Here is an 18,974-nt window from a genome sequence, read left to right on the forward strand (position 1 = left end):
GCAAGGGTAGTTAAAAAGGAGTGTTTCAGGCTTGTTTAACGTAACACAGTGTTGCAATTCTGTGACACAGCTATGCTGAGAAAATCCAGGCCTCTTAATATTGAGAGCACAGCAAGCATTGTGGCAGTGCTGAAACAACACCCATTGTTGGCGGCTGCAGCAGTCCAGGACTTCTACCTGCAGAACCCTGCTGATGTGCAGGTATGTCACTATTTATGCCTTCCCCTCAGTGTAGTGTGTGATGACCATACTTAAGTGACAAACTGCATTAGAGGGATCACTTACTAAGTTCTGTGGGAACTTACCTAAGCCCTTGCATAGTTATTTTTAAATATATACGTTTTTGGCATAAATACTCTTGCTTTTTTAGATGTATTATTTTGAATGAAGTTCACATTTAATTAGAGATGCTGGGAACTTGGAATATTCTTTGTAAAGTCTGAAAATTGTTTCATCTTAGGCAAATATATATCAGTTTCGGAAATATTGTCTCAGATAAGGTTGCTAATATTGGTGCTTTAAAACAAAATTTTGGGTGGAACTGCTGGAAAGCTGATGCCCATACAGAGCACAGTTATACTGCAGTGAGTGTTCTTCTCTTGCTCTGGCCTTTTCACCAAGTGTTTGTATGCACAGCCTGTGCAGCAGAAGTTTGCCCCAGGCAGGAGCAATGGATATGTGCTGCTCCTTCTGTCCCACCCTCAGCACAAGGACCATGAGCTGGGCATGAAGCTGGTAATTATTTTCTATTCATTTTGTACTTAGTTTTGTTCGGGGTTTGGTCTGAGAGGTGACTCTTTGCTTGTAGGTGGCCTGCCTGTAGAGAGAAGCATGAGCAAATTGTCACTTCTGATTTTTCTGCCAATGCAGTATAGTTTGGGGGCTACTTACAGAATACTCTCGTGCTTCCACCTCTAGAAACCAGTCCAATCAGGATTTAAGTCTCAAGGCTGGTACAGCCCATGGCTCTGTCCTGCACATCAAATTTTGCACGAAGCATGTTGAACTTGCTACAGTGTCTTTGCAGCACAGAGCAACATCTGAGATAGGAACGGAGTGGGATTTGTTTGCTAGTAGTGCAGAAGGCCCAGTGTGCCTTTGGTATCTGCTCCAAGTAGAAATACAGCTGCACCTGAGAGCAAGTTTTCTCTTCTGAAATTGCCTGTCCCAAAGCTTTTGCCTCAGTGCAGCATGTTTGTGTAGGCTACACAGCTTTGCAGTTGAGCACAGAATATAAATACGTTACAGTATTGGTGCTTACATGCTCAGCAGTTGGTGAGCTACAAATCTAAAATCTAACCTTTCCATCTATGGAAAATCCATGAGTATCTTCAAAGGAGGTGTGTGTGGTTGGTTCCCCTTCAGAATTAATCTATTTATTTTGGATATTAGAAAGGGAAAGCAAGAAGAAAAGATGGTTTTAAGTATTTTTGAGATTTGTAGATTGTAAAACTGGAAAATTCTGTTGGAACGGTTAGGTTAATATCCTTTAGTTTATGGAAGAGGGGAACTTTCTTATAGTATCACGATGCCACTTCAGGGAGTAATTTCAAAACATCATGGGATTTATCCACGATTTGTATGTAGCTGTAACTTCAGTGCCCTGCTGTGGGGATTACAGTATTCACTTTGATTGTTTTTGGTGTAGACTGTATGATATTGCAGAAGAATCTTATATCTGACTGTGAAAGCACCTTAGGCCTGTTTCCTGTATTGTGCTCCAAGTATAAATGGCAAAGTAATATATCATTTGTTTTGAACTTTCTCAGCGAGAAGTTTGAATAGCAGTCGTCATGAAATGTGGCTGTGAAAAGCAAGTGGATGAAGAACGGCATACATTCCTGCTTGTGTGTTGAATTGAATAGGGAGAAATGCAAGGCTCTGCGGAGTACTTTTAATTATTGCATATGACAGAATGTTACTTCCAGCAATCTGTTAATAAGCTAGAAAGGTAAGAACTACGTGTAATTGGTGAATGCACAGTACCTGTGAGTACTTCAACTAGGTTTGTGTTTCTCTTTCTGACTGTCAAAAAAGTCAGAACCCTTTCGCCTTTGTGCACTTAATATAGGTGCTGTGCCTTCTGCGTATGAGTATTAATTTCTCTACTATGCTTTTAGTAAAAGTTGTGGCTTCAGTAACTATTTGTCTTGGTTTTGTAAAGTATTAAGCTATTCCAAGAGTTAAGAGGTGACTGAAAAGCGTTACTCATCTGGTTGGCTGCAGAAATTGTTTACGCTTCATTGAGATTCAATCCCAGTGAATGACAAATAAGAAGTAATCTGTCTCCTTTACTCGAGAAGGCAGCTGGCTATGACTATCTCCAAAAGATCCAATCCAAAGAAATAAATCATTGCAAAAATATCTGAGGATTTGCCAGTTCAAAATACCTTGACTGCTAGTTGCTCAAAGTTTCAGTGTGCGCTGTTTGGGATCTGCTTATCTGAATGTTTACCAAGACAAAATAAGCATTAAGAACAGAGGAAGCAGAAGAGAAATAAGCTTTGGAGACATCAACAAGGAATGTTACTAACTTACTGTCTTTGGCTACTATTGTCTGTGTAGTACACTGGTAGTTCCCCATGGTTTGCTTGTCTTCTTTACTTCTTTGCGTAGAAGGAAAAATGTGGAACACATATGGAGTGTCAGATAGTGTTGGCATGGCAATGCAAACAAAAATCTGTTTCAGTAAAGTGAATTTTTCATTTAGCTCTGAAGTGTGTCCTGGTGATGAAAACTTGACACTGCTATGGGCAACATTTGATGTGAATGAGCTTGAGAGAAGCGGCTTGTCTTCCTCCACAGGATGGGGAGCAGGATGATGGGGATGGACTTTTTTCCCATTGCAAACAGTTATTTGTGGTGAGAGAGGGGCAACTGTACTCTCTTTGCCTACTTCTGTCGTGTCCTGTGGCTGCTGGGTTTGTTATTCATGGGCAGTCACTTCTGGTTGATGCAACCAGTTCATTTATAATAAGCCGCAAAGTCTAGAGTTCTTAATTGGCAAGATATGCAATCCAGTTTCTGATTTGATAGCAGTAGGTCAGGAACATTGTGCATACATACACCAGATCAAGTACTTTGTGTTGACTGTCAGATGGAAAGTTTTAAAACATATGTAAAACCAATTCCCTGCTAATACAAAGCTTAACTAGTATGTGGTCCATTCTGATGGCGACAGTAGTTGTGGTTTGTATATGATTTGTCTTGATGATGAAACTTTTTCTTTGTAATTACTACAGGCAAGTTCTGTTAAAGCAACTACATCTCAAAATGCTGGCCTTGATTCTCGAGAGGAATATGCTGGGCTGACACCAGTTGATGTGGATATGAACCTAGTAACTAACCTGCTTGAATCTCACAGAGCTCAGGCTGGGCTGGCAGGACCCACCTCTAACATTTTACAGAGCATGGGCGTGTGTTTAGCTGAAATTACAGATAGGATTGGTTCTAGTGAAGGTGCAACAGAATAAGAGGCTGTCTCAATTCAAAAGACAGGACTGTTTGGGAAAAGAGACAGAAGAAGTAGCAGCATTTGGGAGAAAAGATGAGGTCTGAATTTAAAGCATTTTATATATGTGTTGTGTGGATTTAAAGGCATAAAGTGAATTTATCTGGAAATGCTGTCTACATGCATACTGTCTTAGGATTAGCATTTTTTCCAGTAGTAGTATGCTTTCAGAAAAGTGCAAAATGATGTTGTGAGTGGAATGAAACTCTTGTTACAAAATGTCTTTAAAGTTGCCATTCCAATTTGCCATATTTCCAAAATATCCTTTATCCATAGCAAGGTGCTGTCAATATATGGAAAATGCTGCTGCATTCACAGGAAGACAGGAATCCATGCGGGAGTTCTCATGTGGGTTTGGGAGTGCTGATTCAATGTTCATCACATGTTTAATTGCTTCTTCAAAAGTAGAAATGCTGTATTCTAAAAACTTTTGATAATTGTTGTAAGAATGTTGTTTTCACTCACTAGGAGTGTTTGAGTAAGCTAATAGAATATGTAAATAGTGCTATAATACTGAGTTTATTTAAAATAAAAGTACAACTTGATGGCTGGAGCTGCTTTTTTCTTTGAAGGTATGCATGACTTCTGTAGGGAAGTATTGGAAGTTGTTGGAGTTGAAGCGTTTTCACTACAGGGCCTTTTCTGGATTCCATTATGACTGAGCATTGGTGGTGTGCCAGCAGTAGCTGTGTATGAGCTCAGGCTGAACAGCTTAGTTTTGCTGTTCAGGAAAAATATAACCTGGAGTTGCTTTCACATGGAGTGAATAATCTATTCTGGATATGAAGACTTATTTTTAACCAGGTAACTATTAAAGAAAATACATAGTAATTCTTGATTTGTAGAGAGCAATTCCGCACAATTAGTCAAGTGTCTGAGCAGGCAGAAGAGAAGCTCAATGGTGAGCTTTTGCTGCTGGTGAGCTTTTTTGGAATGTACTCAGAAAAACATGATGGCAGGTATCATCATCTAACTGCTGTGCCAACGAAGTTTGCAACAAAGCACAGAAAAAAATCTTTGGAAGTGACACATTGCCATCAGTCCACTGAAATTCAAGAGCCTGTCACAATTTACATTGAGTGCTTGCTTGCTGACTTTTCAACTGATCTGTACTATGGTGGTTTTTGCAGTTTTTTCTATTTGTTGGGTTTAGTTGTGTTTTTCTACTGTTTCTTGGGTTAGGCTTTTTTTGTTTTGTAAACAAGGAATGTCTTGTAAAATGTTCCAGTACAAATCAAAACCATGGAGTCTGTATACCTGAATGAAATGAGCATGAACAAGGAGTGCAGTGGCTGTGCTGTCTCTGCATTTGGTATTTGATGTTGTGTAAGAATGAGGGGCTACAGTGATGCAGCTGGAGTTTGAAGAATTTTGGATTGCAGAGTAAGGTGATACGGGGGTTAGACAAACCTATGCTGGAATCCAGAAACCAAGAAACAGTTCTTGGATCTAGCAGGCAAGGATAACCAGCAGTTAATACTGGAAAACAGACCTTCTTCAACACTGGAAATGTGGAATGTGGAGGCTACCTAACATTTTCCACTGAGTTGTTAGATAAATACTTTCAAAATGCATTTGGATTTGTGAGTTTGGATTGCCTGTGGCCTGTACTGCACAAGTCAACAATATCAGAGGACTCTTTAAAAGTGTTATCCGAAAACGAAAAACAAAAAACCTGAGCAAGTTCAGAACAAAGCAGCTCTTCTGGAGGCACTCCAGCTGATCTTGTTTCTTGGGTAATGACTTCAGTCAACCAAACTGTTATTTCTGTCAGGTGGCATTTACTCCAACTCCTTCCATTTGTTTAGCAGCTTCACAGCAGAGACCTTCAGTACTATGGATCTACTCAGTGGAGGATTTGCCATCTAGGAATCAGCACTTGCATGCTGCCTCTTGCCCTGCTTTGAAGTAGCACACGAGGTGTTTCTGCTTTTAATTTTGAAAGAATAGTTTCAGTGAAGGAATCCTGATGGAATCAATTAGGGAAGACAAGTACAGCGTGTTTCCCTTTCAACGGCTTGCCATTAAAGTTTCCATTATATTATGAACCAGTACTTCATTCCAACTAACTCTATTCACTTTGCTCACTTGAGCATCTGATGTTTGTACAGCTTTGCTTATCCCAGGACTTCTGACCCTTCCCAGAAATGCAGTTTCTTTGTTTGTGGCTTAATTCCTGGAGCCTGGGTTCTGAATGGAGTGGTTGTTGACTGGTATGCCGCAAGAAAGAAGACAACAGGTCCTTCCTCTTCTGTATACCAGATGGAAATGAATCCCATGAGGTGGTGGAGATCTTGAACTTGTTCAGACTCCCTGGAACACCTGGCCATTTTGGCAGCTGCCACTCTTTTCATCAATCAGCTCTATGGAGTAGAGGGGAACTGAAGAAAGAGCACCTCTAACTAATCACTGTTAGCAGGAGGCATGCAGTTCAGCTTAGAAGTCAGCAGCTCACAGGCCAGCAATGCTGTCAGTGTGAGTTCAGCTCCTTTCTGGTCCCTGGGGAGAAGGTGCAGCTTGAGCTGTGCAAATGCAGCTTTGGTGGTGTTGCCTGCTATTTGGTGTCTCTGTGCCTGTAAATAAACCATTATCGGAATCCTTGCTGTATAAGTAAGCAGATGGCACCCTCCCCTTTTGCCATGAAGGATTGCCACCCTGCATAGGACTTTTCCCCATCTTTCCTTGTAAAATAAGAGTAACAATTACCTCCAGGGCACTCATTACTTGCAATAGCGGACAAATAATTTTTACGGATACTTGCACAGCTCCTGCTGCAGCTATTTACGTAATTTGAGAAACTGGAGTTGGTCTTCAATAGCAGCAGGAGTCAGAGCAGGCCCTTGGTACCACCTCAGGGTCCCATGGGATGCTGCAGAGGCTGCAGCATCAGCTGCTCCTCCCCCTTGGCATTTCTGTTCTGGAATGGAACATAAGTGCATCTTGGCAAGTCTGAGATGGAAATGTATTTCTTTCCCTTAAGAAAATACTACTGTGGAGGGCAGTTGGGATTCTTGGCATAATCAAGCAAATACAAAGCCACTTTAAAAAAAATAAAAATAATAATCAGTGAACTGCTCAAGAATATGAAGTGTCAGGAGCATGAAGCTTTGGTTGACGTGTGCTGAGTGTGTTCTCAGCCACCATCAAGGTTACCACCTTGTAAGGATGGGTAAGATTTCCTTACAGATTCCAGGTGCTGATAATAATAAACTCAATAGCAAAATCTGTGCCTTTAGGGCACATAGTTGAGATTGCCATTGTGGATTCAGCTTATCTTTTGTATGTACTCCTACTGTAAAATATAGATGAGCTGTTCTGTTGAGGTAAGACAGAAACCATGTGTAGGTGTAGGAATACATGCTGGCTGTGCTTCCAGGCTTGGAGATTGCCCTGTGACATGCGGTGTCATGGGTTCAGATGTGAGGCTGAAATATTTCCAGGACAGGTGCTGTAGCTAGGGTAAGAGGAGGAAGGAAACCCAATGATGGTGGCCATGCTGATCTAAGTTAGCTGAGCCTAGCCCTGATGTTTTCAATTTGGTGAGGGTTATTAACTGTACCTGCGGTTATAAGGCCATACTATAGTTATAGGGCTGATGAAGGATTAAATGAAACTATCCCCATTGACTGTTAATGCTGATGGCTGGGAATTTAAGAGATGACACAGTTTGTCTTATTCCTGCTCTCTGCTGCAGGTCTTTCCTGTCACTTACGGTTTATTTTTCTGCAGTAGCACTTGCTTTGACACTCCTAGTTTGGTCGTAAAGTGGGATATGATTTAGCTGTGGAATTCTGCAGGCTGTGCACAGACAACATCCATATTTAACTATCATATTTTCTGTGGATCATTGCTGCAAACCTCTTGTGACTGGAGATGTATGTAGCTTCACTAATAAAACCTCTTCAGGTTCTTGTAGCTCAGACAGACCAGTGGGGCTGAATTTGTGTGCTTGCTCTTTGCTTTTGCTGTGTTCCTGTGACACAAATAATCAACAGCTTTTCTTAGAGGAAGCTGCAAAACCGCTCTTGTCCTGGTCTGATGCACATTTGTTTAGCATTGCATTGCATGAATGATATCTGGCAGGGTTTTTACCCTCACACAGCTGCTTGCCATCTGTTACTAAGTCAAGGTGAATACGTTCTAAATGGCAGCTGCAGGCTGGGGCTGCTGATTTCATTTCAGCAGTGCTTCCCTATGAACAAGACAATATAAATAACTGGGGAGAGATGTCAAGAACATGGGCTAAGGAATTTTTAAAAAGTGATATAATGTGTGAAACCCTTTAAAAGCTGTTATGCTCTGAATACACACAGAGCTGCAACTCTCATTGCTGTCCTGAAGTCTGTGGGTGGCAGCCTGGGCTGTCCATCAGCTCACATCACCCCATGGGGACGTCCTGCCAAGCCAGCTGTGTATCAGCAATGCAGAGGGGACGTGCTCTGAAGGAGCTGGTGTTGGTTCTTTCAGTTGGAGCCCGCTGACTGCCTGCCTGACAGTGTTAAAAGCATCACTGGATAAGCAGTAATGTTTCCATGTTTCCCAGCTAACAGGTCAGTTTTCTCCAGTGTCAAATTCCGATCACGCTGCAGCTGGTTTGATAGACATAAACTGTGAAGTAGAAGAACAGTTGCATCCTCACAGAGTTCAAGTTGCTGCAGAAGTCTTACAGCCATTCCTCTGCTCTTTCAGCTGTATTACTTTTTGCAGCTTTTACTTCTTAGTTCTCTTTCTACCAGAGAGAGCAGATCCTGTGTGGATACTCAGAAAGCACTGAGCACACCAAGCTGAATGTTGTAATCTGGAAGCAAGTCTGGGTCATGCTATGGAAACGCATGGAGTGAGGTGGGGAGGTAAGAAAAATGAGGAAGGGGCATGAGAAGCACAAATATCCTTCTGGTTGGGGTCTAACTCTTCCGTGTTTTTATTGCAGATAAGAAGAAGAAAGGAGTGGGGCTAAAAGTGGAAATGGTATGTTCCAGAGATGAGAAGAAGAGAAAAATGATGGAGTATTAAAATGATGGGAGAAAAAACAAGAGCAACCGCCACCAAGAGAGGCAGCGAGGCATATTTCAAAGGAAACTGGAAGCAGGAGAGTTGCAGTTAAGTTCAGTGGTGCGTGAGTTCATCTAAAGGTCTGGCTGGACTGGAGGGGAGGCACCTCATCTGTACCAACTTTCTGTCCTGTTCCCCCTTCAAGTATCTGTACTGATGGCTTTGCATCTTGACACTTGAATTCTGGCCAAGTAAGCAGGAAGGGCTGAGCCTAAAAAAGCAGCAGATCCGTCCGTCTGCCTCCTCTGCTTTTGTTTCCCCAAATCTTTGTTACTCTCCCTGCAGACACGATACCATTTCACCAGTAAAGCAAGACCAGCTCTCCAAGCAAGACACAGTTCTGGCACCGGACAAGAGATGTTGTGTCTTTCAGTAATGTTATTTTACCTTTGAGTTTTTTGGGTTCTAATATGCTCATATATAGGCTTTGCTCTTCCACTCTCTACCACCAGGTAGCTCTGTTCTCACTTCCTTGGGATGGAAGTGTCATGCTCTGTCCCGCTGGCAGGGAAAATGGTGTCTTCAGAAGTAGTTTCAGTTACACTCATATATCATCAAAGTAGGAGTATGCTTAACGTTTGGGGGAAAGAAAACCCAACAAAGTTTCATATGAAACTGGAAGATTTAATGGTAAGGGAATTGGAAGAAAGGGAGAGCATACAGGCATTGCCTTTTCTATTGTTTCTTTGTCACTCCAGGTTGATATACAAATGAACTCTAAAAGACCTCTCTCCCTTAATGCTTTTTCTGGAAAAGTGGTGGGTTCAGATATCCATCACAACCTCTAGATGGATAAAATGGAGAAAAGAGGGACATAGCTGCACAGCGCTCATTGTTCTATTGCTTACTGGGCAATACCAGCAGCAGGTGACGTTTCGTGCTTTGGGACAAAGAATTTTACTGTACATTTACTGCAAGTCAACAGATCTCAAAGATGATCCACTGAGCAAGGAGCTGTCTGAGGATGATCAGTTTAGAAATGGCTGTGTAGGTCTGTGTATCCAAATGTAGGACTGCCATCAGGTTACACCTGCTCTATGACAGATTTCAGCTGTGGAAGTTTTCATGTCAAGCATTACTCATTCTGGTAGAGGTATAGGCTTGATGAAGTCACTGCACCTGAGCTGGCTAGGAAGTCTGCTGCTTAACCCACTCGTTGATCAGTTGGTGAGCAATGGCCTGCTTGGGAGGGAACCAGGGTAAAAAATTTCCATTGTCTTGCTTTGCAGATTTGGGTTCTCGCTTGAGACCCTCCATGACTTCCTCCAGGCCAAACCAGCGGGCTTCCTCCAGCTCCAGGCTGTTCATACTGATCTGGAAAGAATTAGGGGGGGGTAGCAGTTCCTTAAATCAGCTTTAAATGTGGGCAGCAGTCCCTTGTTCTTGCACCCACAAGGATCCCATACTGGAATTAACTGTTGATACCAGCACAGGAGAGGACGTGACTGCACACCATTGTTTCCTTAGGGAAGCCACGAGTCAGTTAGCCCCGTTCCATCATGGCATTGGCCTGCAAAGTACTAGTGTCTGAGCACCGTAATTAACGTAGCAGAAACTGCATGTTCTACAGTGGATAATGTTCTGAATATTAGAATGTAACTGCTCTGCAAAGTTAAGAGGAAAAAAATGTAGAGGCTTTGTGCTCTGGGCTTGTACATTCAGTGACCTGTGCAAAATTTTGCATGTTACAACAGAAGCAATCATTATTTTCTAGTCTCTTCCTCACTTGTAGGAAGCTAGCTGGAAAAAGCATTTAGAGAGGGAGCTGATGCTATCCAAGCTAAAGTCTGTGGGCCAAAAGAGATTCTGCTATGTAAAGCTGGCATTGAAATGCCTTGAAGGAACCTGAGTCCACTCACCTCCAACTGCTGTCCCCTCACCAATGCATGACAAGCTATCATTAAGCAGCTGCTGGGGAAGGGCCAGTGCTGGGATGCTGAGTACCAGAGTGACTCCACCTCCAGGCCCACCTCTTCTGCCACCTCTCGTCGGGCTGTCTCCTCCACAGCTTCACCTAGAAGCAAACATATTTGAGTAAGGGCAGGGTGGCATCAGGGCAGCGAACCGTGGCAAGAAAAGGTAGGTACACTCATTTCTGAGGTGTTCCAGCCCTGACTGTCAAGCATGAGAAGGAGCTCTGGTTGTGCTGACCTGGGAATGCTTATGTATTGAATTGAGCATCTTGCTGCCAGTGCTTACCTCCCTTAACCAAAGCCATCAGAGACACTTTTGGTTTTGTCTGTATGCAGCCAGAGGACAGAATGTGGGGCTGCCCCTCTTTGTTTCCCTTTTTAAGCCACTTTCCCTCCTGTAACTAAGGGTCACAAGTCTGGGGTTTCTTTCTGAGCCAGATGGTACAAGATACAAAATGGACCAAGAAGCATCTGGGGCTTCTATTCTGGGAAGTCTTACACCTAAATTTACTACCAGAGACTATAGCAACTGATATATACTCATAATTCACCCATTCTCTTCACATATATACTATTTTGAACCCTAACTGAATAACGATGCTGAGCCAATCCTTATTTTTGTGGTATCAACCACGCATCACTCATCTTTCGTGAGCAGGCCCTTGGTTGATGTCACACAGCTCTGCATCTGAGGGCACCGTGCTGGACAAGAGGCCGCCTTACCTATGTCGCAGAAGCCAGACAGAGCGGTGTACATCCCCTGAGGAAACGAGGGCTGTCGTGCAAGGAGGCAGCGGCTGCCATCAGACACCAAGATGATAACTACTGGAGACATCTAGAAAATGCACCCATGAGCAAAGGAAGGAGTTCAGATCAAACATGTAAGTGCAAGTGGCTGGGGGTGCATGCTGTCCGTGTGGCCCAGCAGTGACCTTGTGCTTACCTGTGCTGCTCAGGTGCCTACCTGTGGGTAATAAGTTATTCCGCTGGCGTGACACACGCGCTTGCTGCCAGCTACATTCTTCTGAGTCGGCTGCCCGGTTTTGCTACAGTACTGGTGGGAATCGTGCCACCGGAGAAGGGCCTGGGCCTGTGATGAAGGAAATACAGATCTATGGACAGCTGGAGCCAGGAGATGATTCAGAGCAGTCTCCCTGAGTGATGCTTTGCTGTTTTCTCCCCAGCATGCTGTTACGGGCGTGAACTCTGATTACATTTGGAAGCCTCTATAAAGTAAATGAAATACGGGTTTTGATAAAGGGGTCTTCTGCAATTGGTGTTTTATGTTTACTGCCCTAGCATCCAAATTTCATCATTTTAAGAGAAGGCGGAGGAAGAGTTGTTCCTTATTGGGATATAATGGGAGCATTAATGAGAACTGAACTATCCGAAGGAGATGCCCCAAATACCTTTTGGGAAAAACAACCCAAGCATAAATGTTACAGAGCAGGAAAAGAAACATTAATTATTTCTGCTTATCTGTTTGGACGCCTTATTTTCTGTCTTTAGGTCTTCCAAACAGGGCATCTTGAGAGTAATTACAGCATCCTTGTACCTAGTTGGCTAAAAACTGACTGTAGATACTTCCACAATACATATTAAGTCATAAAACAACGTGGGAGACAAAGAGATGTTAGGAATAGTAACTTCTTAAGGTTACAAATCCTGCACTGTACCGAGGCCAGCAAGGAAGAAGAATCCTCATCCACTACAAAGAGAGCCTTTCGTAAGTCAGTGAACGATCCCTTGAGCTCAGCCTCAATGACTGATCTTTCCAAGGCTCCTGCTTAAAAAACAACACATCTGTGATCTCATGAACTGCAGTTCTTATCCCAGCTTTACACCCTTCATTGTTGCGGTATACAATTTCTGGAAGTTCCCCTGGAAGTGACATCAATGGTACACATTTCCAAACGTTAAGTGACCTGCAAACAGCCCACCTTTACAAACGCCCAGAGGAATGGGAGTGCAGTTCAGCCACGGTTTGGCTCAATCACTGCGCTCACAGCAGCTCCTACAGAGGATCGACTGAGTCCTCTTGGCAGTAAATAATCACCCAGCATGGAGAAGGGACGCTGCCTCAGCAGCGTCTTCATCTCAGTGCATCAAATGTGATGCCAACACAGATGGAAGAGGAGTCATCCCAACCTAAATCCAGGGCAAAGTGTGGTACGTGCTCATCTGAACAACCGATCAGCACCGACTTCTCTATCCACTGTTCAGTCTCTTTGAATTTCTCCAGGATCCTTTTCATTTCTAAAGAGCAGGAGAAAGGGGAAGGAAAAGCCGTAAGGAAAGTTAATTTGTATGACTGTGAAGCTCTTTCTGCATTGCCAAGGCTTGTGCAATCTGGGCTTGAGGCATGGTGCTCGTGCGAGAGCAGTGGTGGAGACCAGAAGCGTAGCTTCCTTCCTAGATGTTGCATCTTTTGACCGTGTCAAGCTAAAGATGCGAATGCTTTTATGCTTGAGGAACAGCTGTCCATTCCATTTCTCTCTTATGCCAGCTGATACTTTTCTCTCAAAACTTCTCCCTGCTTTGATGGTAGAATTCTGTCTGTTACCCTGCCAGCTCTTCAGAAGTTATGGTCCCACATACTTAAAATTTATCATCTCAAAGCAGCTCAGGCATATTTTGATACCATATGCATGTGAAGAACATGAGCTCACGTCAATGTGCTAAGGTTTTAACTCCAAATAGTCTTTTTTGTTAGCAAACATCATGTTGTATATAACAGGATGTTCCATGCACGTCTCGGTGGATTTTTAACCCATGTAAGGTGTTGTTTATTGCAAATGACCCTGTATCATTTGAGCTGCGTGACCTGCAAGATGCCCTGACTGGACATCTGCTTACCTGCTGCACTGAGCTGTGGTATCAAATATTTCTCCTCGACTTTCCGCAGGAAAGGTGAGAGATTGTGAAAGAGGTAGAATGTTCCCGAGGTCTGGGCTTGTCTACACAAGCTGTCATCTTCCTTTAGCTTATTCAAGTATCTGCAGTAAGAAAAGAATTGGGAAGATGAATTCAAGATCTTGTTGATATTACCTGTGCTATGCTTATTTGGACGCATTTATTTCAGGCAGTGCAGACCCAAGATATGTAACCCAAGTCTCTCAATCCAAGAGGGCTCTTTCATAGATGTGATTGTTTGTGTGCTGCTTCCAGACAGTCTGAAGTAGTATTTCAATGAGGTGAGCAGCATCACTTCAAGTCTGCCTGAATTTTTTTTCAAGTTCTTTAGCAAGCACAGGCATTCATCTAGAGAGTTTCAGCCTAAGACAATGAGGTCTCCTCCATAGTGAAGGGAGGGGGGCTTTGACCACTCCCATCTACAAAGCACACACAGCAGCACTCCTGCATCACTGCTGAACTGCTACAAGATGAAAGCTGGCATTAGATTTGGGTAGGGCTGCTTGTGACAGTGAACACAAGAGTGCCCAATCCTGCTCTCAGTGCAAACAAGAATTAGATGAGAACTTACCTCATTTTTTTAACATAGGTAGAGTGTGACCTGCAAAAGAGAGCAGCTCTTCTATACGCTGCTTGATAAATCGCAGCCATAATCAGCACCAATGGGAAGCTGTCTCTGCCTGAAAAGAGAAGCACAGAGCATAACACAGTGGCCTTGAAAAGGTAAATGTGATTTAAAAGGTGCAGTAACCCAATGGTATGTGCTTTTACAGAACCTACAGAATGCCGGCATTTGCTTTCCAAAATAAGCGTGCACAGAAGGTCGTAAAGCTCTACAAGATGAGGTTAAATATTCCTCTCTAAACTCCCGTACCAGTGGGGTAAAGAAGTGAGAGTGGCTGCTTTCTTGTTTGTTTTCTACGCAGTTGTAATGGCCCCCATCCAACTGAACATCCTATTGCAGCAAGCAGCAGATCTGTGGGAAAGGCATTGATGCCAGAAGAGAATGAAAGACAAAATATCGGCAGCGGAAGAGAATTCCCAGAGCTCGATGAGAGGCAGAAGTTGCAGCTGAACTGGATCACCTCCAACTGAGAACCGCTTCTGTGCCAAAGGATCCTACCACATTGTCAGCTCAGGCAGTCACAGACTGCCGCCTGAACTCAGCTCCAGAAAACAGCCATCTCGGGCATTCATCTGAAACAAAAATGAACTATGATTCACAATCCTCAGCAATTATGTTGAGTATTTCACTTTCCAACCACAGCTCTCAAAGCTCTCTAAGGAGGAAGTTGCGTTTCCTTAATCCTACAGGCTGGGACATGTAAGCTGTGCCAAGGAAGAGGCGGCGAGTCCTTCCTCTGAGGAAGGTCGGTGACGGCTCCTGAGCTGGGTGGTGCCTGAGCAGAGGCTCCTCTCCTTGCAGGCAGGCAGTCTCTGTGCCCAATGCCATGGAGGTGTCACAGTGGCTCCTGACATCTCTGCCTACCCAGCAGGAGGTGGATCGAGACCAGCCACTTCGCAAACGCTTTGCCCACTTACTGCGCTCGGAGCAGAAGGCGTGCTGTCAGCAGTAGCAGGAAACAGCTCCAAAAGGCTGCCGTTGACCTCAGCTGGAAGCACTGCTCCTCCAGCAAGCAGAGCAGACAGCAGCTGTCTGACCGCACTGAGTCGCTCTTCCCCCAGCAGGAGCTCTGGGAAATGTAGTCCGGGAACCCAAGGCTCAGTTGGGTGGCTGACAGGGTCTGCTCCAGCTTTTCCTGCAGCTGTGGAGCTGCCCGGGGACGAGCCCTTCCTGCATGCTTCGTTCTGCCAGAAATCCACATGGTGTAATTTGCCAAGCAAAAGCTATTATCGGAGCAACGGTACTGCAATAATTCTGAAAGTATTACTTCCCGTTTGTTTAGTTTATTTTTTTTCTTTGCAAGCTTCTCTGTTTTCTGTGTCAGCAGCATAAGGGCATTGTTTGAAGTTAAGGACCGTGTGTCCTCTAAGAGGAAAATATGCCAACAGCTGAACACAGCTGAGGAATGGAGCTGCTGAGTGTTCTAGCAGCCAGACCCGCAGCTGAGTTTGCAGTGGCTCTGATTAGAAAGTGCCCTTTGCCAGGAGAGATGTTGGAATAACAACATGTATTTTTCATGCCTTCATAACTGCATACATTTCTCTGGGACTGAGAACGTTACCCTGAGCTGGAACCTACCTGCCTGTATTAAGGAGAGAGGGAATTTTATCAACATGTAAATGTTTTCATTAGCTGTTTGGTGTGATGTTCTAATTGAGGAGTTGCCATGTAACTTGAGAGCATGGCTTGTAAAACGTAATAAGTAGAGCATGCAGGGAAATAATAAGTAGAATATGCAGGGAAATGCCACTGGTTGTTGGCATTGCTTATGAGTTTAAGTGTAATTATGCTATTTGTGAGCCTGCTCTGCTTCAGGAAGCACGATCTTATTAACCCACAGTGCTAATTGGATTAATGGACAAAACATCTTCCCTTAATAAGATAGAGCACTGAAGTGTGATCTCCAGTGTAAATCCACCCTGCTGTTAAAATGAGCCAGTAGATCTGCTGAGCCACTAACAGTGATGGTAGTAATCTCGCTAGCTCCTGCTCTTCTGTCTTGCCAGCTGCTCCCAACAAGAGGACACGAGCACTGGGACTGCCATCAGCCCACTATTGCAAAGCAACTGCTAATTGCTGCCAGTGCATCAAGCTAGCGAGCTCACACTGAAAATGTGTGGTCGTGTCACAAGGAACCTCTTGCTAAAAAATGTTTCTTTCCCAGGAAAAGGCCGGGGAAAGACAAACCACTTCTTCAAACAGAAAGTTAATGAGTAGTCTTTTCCTGTCATTACGCTGTTGATACAAACTAACCTATAAATGGTGAGGCTGCCCAGCCCGGTGGTGGTGCTCTGATCCTACAGGCAGCCGAGGTCAGGCTGGAGGGGGCTCAGAGCTCCTGCTGGAGCCGTTGGTGACCCTGTTCGTTGCAGGGGGAGTTGGACCACATGGCCTTTAAGCGTCTGTTCCAACGGTAAGGATGTGATAAAGGCTTGGATTCATTTTATCACAGCTTCATTTTGTCAGCAGCCTCATCTTTGGCCTTGATGCTACTGGTTAATAAACAGATGGGCCACGTCAGCCTGAGAAAATCCCTTTAAAAGTGAAGTTAAAGATTAAAGAGTTAAAGCTTAGGAAGCTGAAGAGGCGTTGTTTTCAGGAGTGCTCCCGACACACCTCCACAAGCTGCTGCTCTACCTCTGCCCGCGTGTCCCGGGCTCCCCGCCTGAGGGCTTTCAAGCTGGAGGCTGGCGGACCGCTCCCCGCTTCTGTTTCTGTTGGAGAGAGACCAACGCGAGAGTAAGGGAGGCTTATTTCTAACGGACGGTTCCGCTGGACCCCGACTCTCCTCCCGCTGCGGCACGGCACTGGCAGCGCAGGCCGTATCCGCACGGGAACCGGCGGCGACCGCGCTCTCCCGGAGGCGGTCGGGGCGACCCCCGGGCTGCGCCCCGCGCCCACGTGGAGCACCGCTGGCGGCGGCGCCTGCGCACCAGGGCGGCCGCCGCTGTGACCGAGCTCACGTAGCGCGCCGGCTGCCGCCCGCGCCCCGCCCCCGCGCGCGGCCCGGGGGGGAGTGGCCTGCGCCCCTATAAGAGCCGCGGCGGGCGGCACCGCGCGCGCGGAGCGTGACGGCGGCGGGCGGCCGGCGGGGTTGTGTGTGCGGCACGCGGCCCGCCCGCTCCCTCAGGTGAGGCCCGGCCGCGCCGCCTCTCTTACCGCGCTGCGACGGGACGGGCTCCGCGGGGGGTGGGGGCGATACGTGGCAGGCGCCGCGCCGCCGGTGCCCGGCCCCGCCGGCCGTTACGTAACGGGGGGGCGGGAGCGCGGCTCCGGGCTGGGCCGAGGCCCGCTCCGCTGTCCGGGGCGCCGCGCCGGGCGGAGCCTCTCCGCGGGGCCGGGGCTGCGGGGGGTGAGGCTGAGAGCCAGCGCCGCTTCGCGAGCGTTGCTCCGTTCCGAGCGGATCGCGCTGTGCGTGCGGGGGGTGCGGGATCGCGTTGAGAAAAGGCCGGTTTTATAGATGGAGTCCGTTTGGCGCGGAGATCGCCGATAAAGCCCGTGTTGACGCGGTATCTCTGCTGTCGCTTCTTCCGTGTGCTTCTGGGCACCTTCTTCCAGTAACGTCAGACAGAGTTGCTGCTCCCATTGAGAAGAAGGGGCTTTTTGCCGCTGCAGAACAGCCTGCGCGGGTACCCGTGCAGCAGGAAGGAACTGCCACTGTTAGTGTTCTCCGGCCGCTGATCGCTGGGATCTTCGCTGTGAGCATTCCTAATTCTAAAAACATCCCTGCAGATATTGTGCTGGGGCGTGAATAGGAGGATAGCCTTCTGCTTGTTGTGTCTAATAAGATAAGCGCTCTGCCGCGTTGCCAGAGCTCTTTGTCTTGGCTTGGAAAGCTAAAGCAAACGTGCTTGGAGAGGGCTGTCTCCATTCAGTCCTGCTATGCCAGAAACCTACTGAAAACGTGCTTCTGTCCCCGGGCTGCACACTTGTGTGCCGACTTCCCTGCTCTGCAGGATTGAAACTTCAAGTACGGTGCTGATTTTGGCTCTGAAATTCATTGTCGTCTCTTGCTGGCAAACAGCTTCTGTCGTGCAGGAGTGGGAAGGCGAGCTTAAGGTCTTAGAGGTGTAGGATCTGCTGCTTTTGATTCTTTTCAAATAGAAGTAGGAACACGAATGCCTTTACGTGTGCTACAAACGAACAGAAGAGGCAGAAACACCAGATCAGCAAAAGGCCTTTTGAAAGTGTCACTTGGCGGCTAAGAACTTTGGGAAAGCCCTTTCATTTTGGGGAGGGATCCCAGGCACATGTCTCCAGCTGCAGCCCTGTTAGAGGGAGCCTTGCTGCAGGGGGCAGCTGCCTCTGCTTGAGCTACGCTCCTCCACCCTCAAACTCTGCTCGCTTTGACTCTTACATTAAAGTAGATAGCTTACTACCTGAATAATAAAAGCTATCTGGGGATTAAGTTGGAGCCGTTCCAGAATAATTCCACACTGAAGTCAATGCTCAGTCTCTGTTTCCTATGGTTTCTTGCTTTCTGGATCCTGGTGGGTACCAGGGAGCTTGGGATGGATGGTGAGATCTGCTGTGTAATAGCATTGTTCGCCAGACGCTTTGGTCTTCAGCCACCATCTGTGATTTGATTTCTTGATTTGGCTGCTCTGAGATTTTTTCACTGTCTACTTAGCTTCACCTTTCCTTCTGCTTGCATGGGTGCTCCATGCATATCCTCTCTGATACGACTCTGGCAACCCCATAAAAGTCCTCAGAAAAACCCACCTTGGGGGTCCGTCATTTCAAATGGCATTTATTGCACGTCCCTCCTGTTAGGGGAGTTCCATACTGCAGTTGGCAGTATAGCTGCTCTCTTTTGCTTGTATCTCCATGCTTGTTTGTTCTTTGCTTTTTTTTTCCCCCCCAATCATTTTTTTCCCACCCAGCCGTGTTTCACAGTTTCAAAACTAAGCAAACATACGTCTTGCAGAAGGTTGGGGAACTCCTGTGTTGAAGCTGTCAG

At 45.8% G+C, this 18,974-nt stretch overlaps 2 protein-coding genes across 44 annotated transcripts in view; one reads left to right on the forward strand and one right to left on the reverse strand.

The window, feature by feature from the left end:
• The window catches only part of P4HA1 (prolyl 4-hydroxylase subunit alpha 1), a 47,037-nt gene that overhangs the window by 1,585 nt on the left and 26,478 nt on the right, over positions 1-18,974 (forward strand). For 4 of the 19 annotated variants that reach the window (NM_001198737.2, NM_001198738.2, NM_001198735.2 and 1 more), the window contains exon 1: positions 17,076-17,144. The gene's annotated coding sequence lies outside the window, so the exon portion shown is untranslated. Of the gene's footprint in view, positions 1-70; positions 16,428-16,611; positions 16,754-17,075; positions 17,713-18,974 lie in introns of those variants that run through there. The other 15 variants (XM_046942861.1, XM_046942854.1, XM_046942859.1 and 12 more) reach the window with 14 other exon arrangements.
• On the reverse strand, positions 4,018-17,252 carry NUDT13 (nudix hydrolase 13). 25 transcript variants are annotated; one of them, XM_015288234.4, is made up of 11 exons: positions 17,174-17,252; positions 16,652-16,728; positions 16,268-16,506; positions 13,961-14,069; positions 13,333-13,472; positions 12,625-12,732; positions 12,153-12,262; positions 11,441-11,566; positions 11,200-11,311; positions 10,423-10,577; positions 9,167-9,877 (listed from the first exon to the last, which is right to left on the reverse strand). In XM_015288234.4, exons 4-11 carry the CDS (start codon positions 14,038-14,040, stop codon positions 9,692-9,694), a joined length of 1,017 nt encoding a protein of 338 aa, XP_015143720.1. In that variant the 5' UTR covers positions 14,041-14,069; positions 16,268-16,506; positions 16,652-16,728; positions 17,174-17,252; the 3' UTR covers positions 9,167-9,691. The 25 variants fall into 25 exon arrangements, with proteins under 25 accessions (XP_046799104.1, XP_040558612.1, XP_015143720.1 ...); XM_040702680.2 differs by having other exon boundaries at positions 16,268-16,548; XM_040702679.2 differs by having other exon boundaries at positions 16,268-16,548; positions 16,631-16,728.

This window comes from Gallus gallus, chromosome 6 (genome assembly GCF_016699485.2).
Source record: "Gallus gallus isolate bGalGal1 chromosome 6, bGalGal1.mat.broiler.GRCg7b, whole genome shotgun sequence".
In the NCBI taxonomy this organism is placed as follows: domain Eukaryota; kingdom Metazoa; phylum Chordata; class Aves; order Galliformes; family Phasianidae; genus Gallus; species Gallus gallus.

What these genes read in the sequence shown, in the direction of transcription:
- NUDT13 (XM_040702676.2), bottom strand. An exon ending in ACCACAGCTCAGTGCAGCAG is followed by an intron (nt 12,733 to 13,332) that starts GTAAGCAGATGT and finishes CCTGCTCTTTAG; the next exon opens with AAATGAAAAGGATCCTGGAG. An exon ending in GAATAACTTATTACCCACAG is followed by an intron (nt 11,312 to 11,440) that starts GTAGGCACCTGA and finishes TGCATTTTCTAG; the next exon opens with ATGTCTCCAGTAGTTATCAT.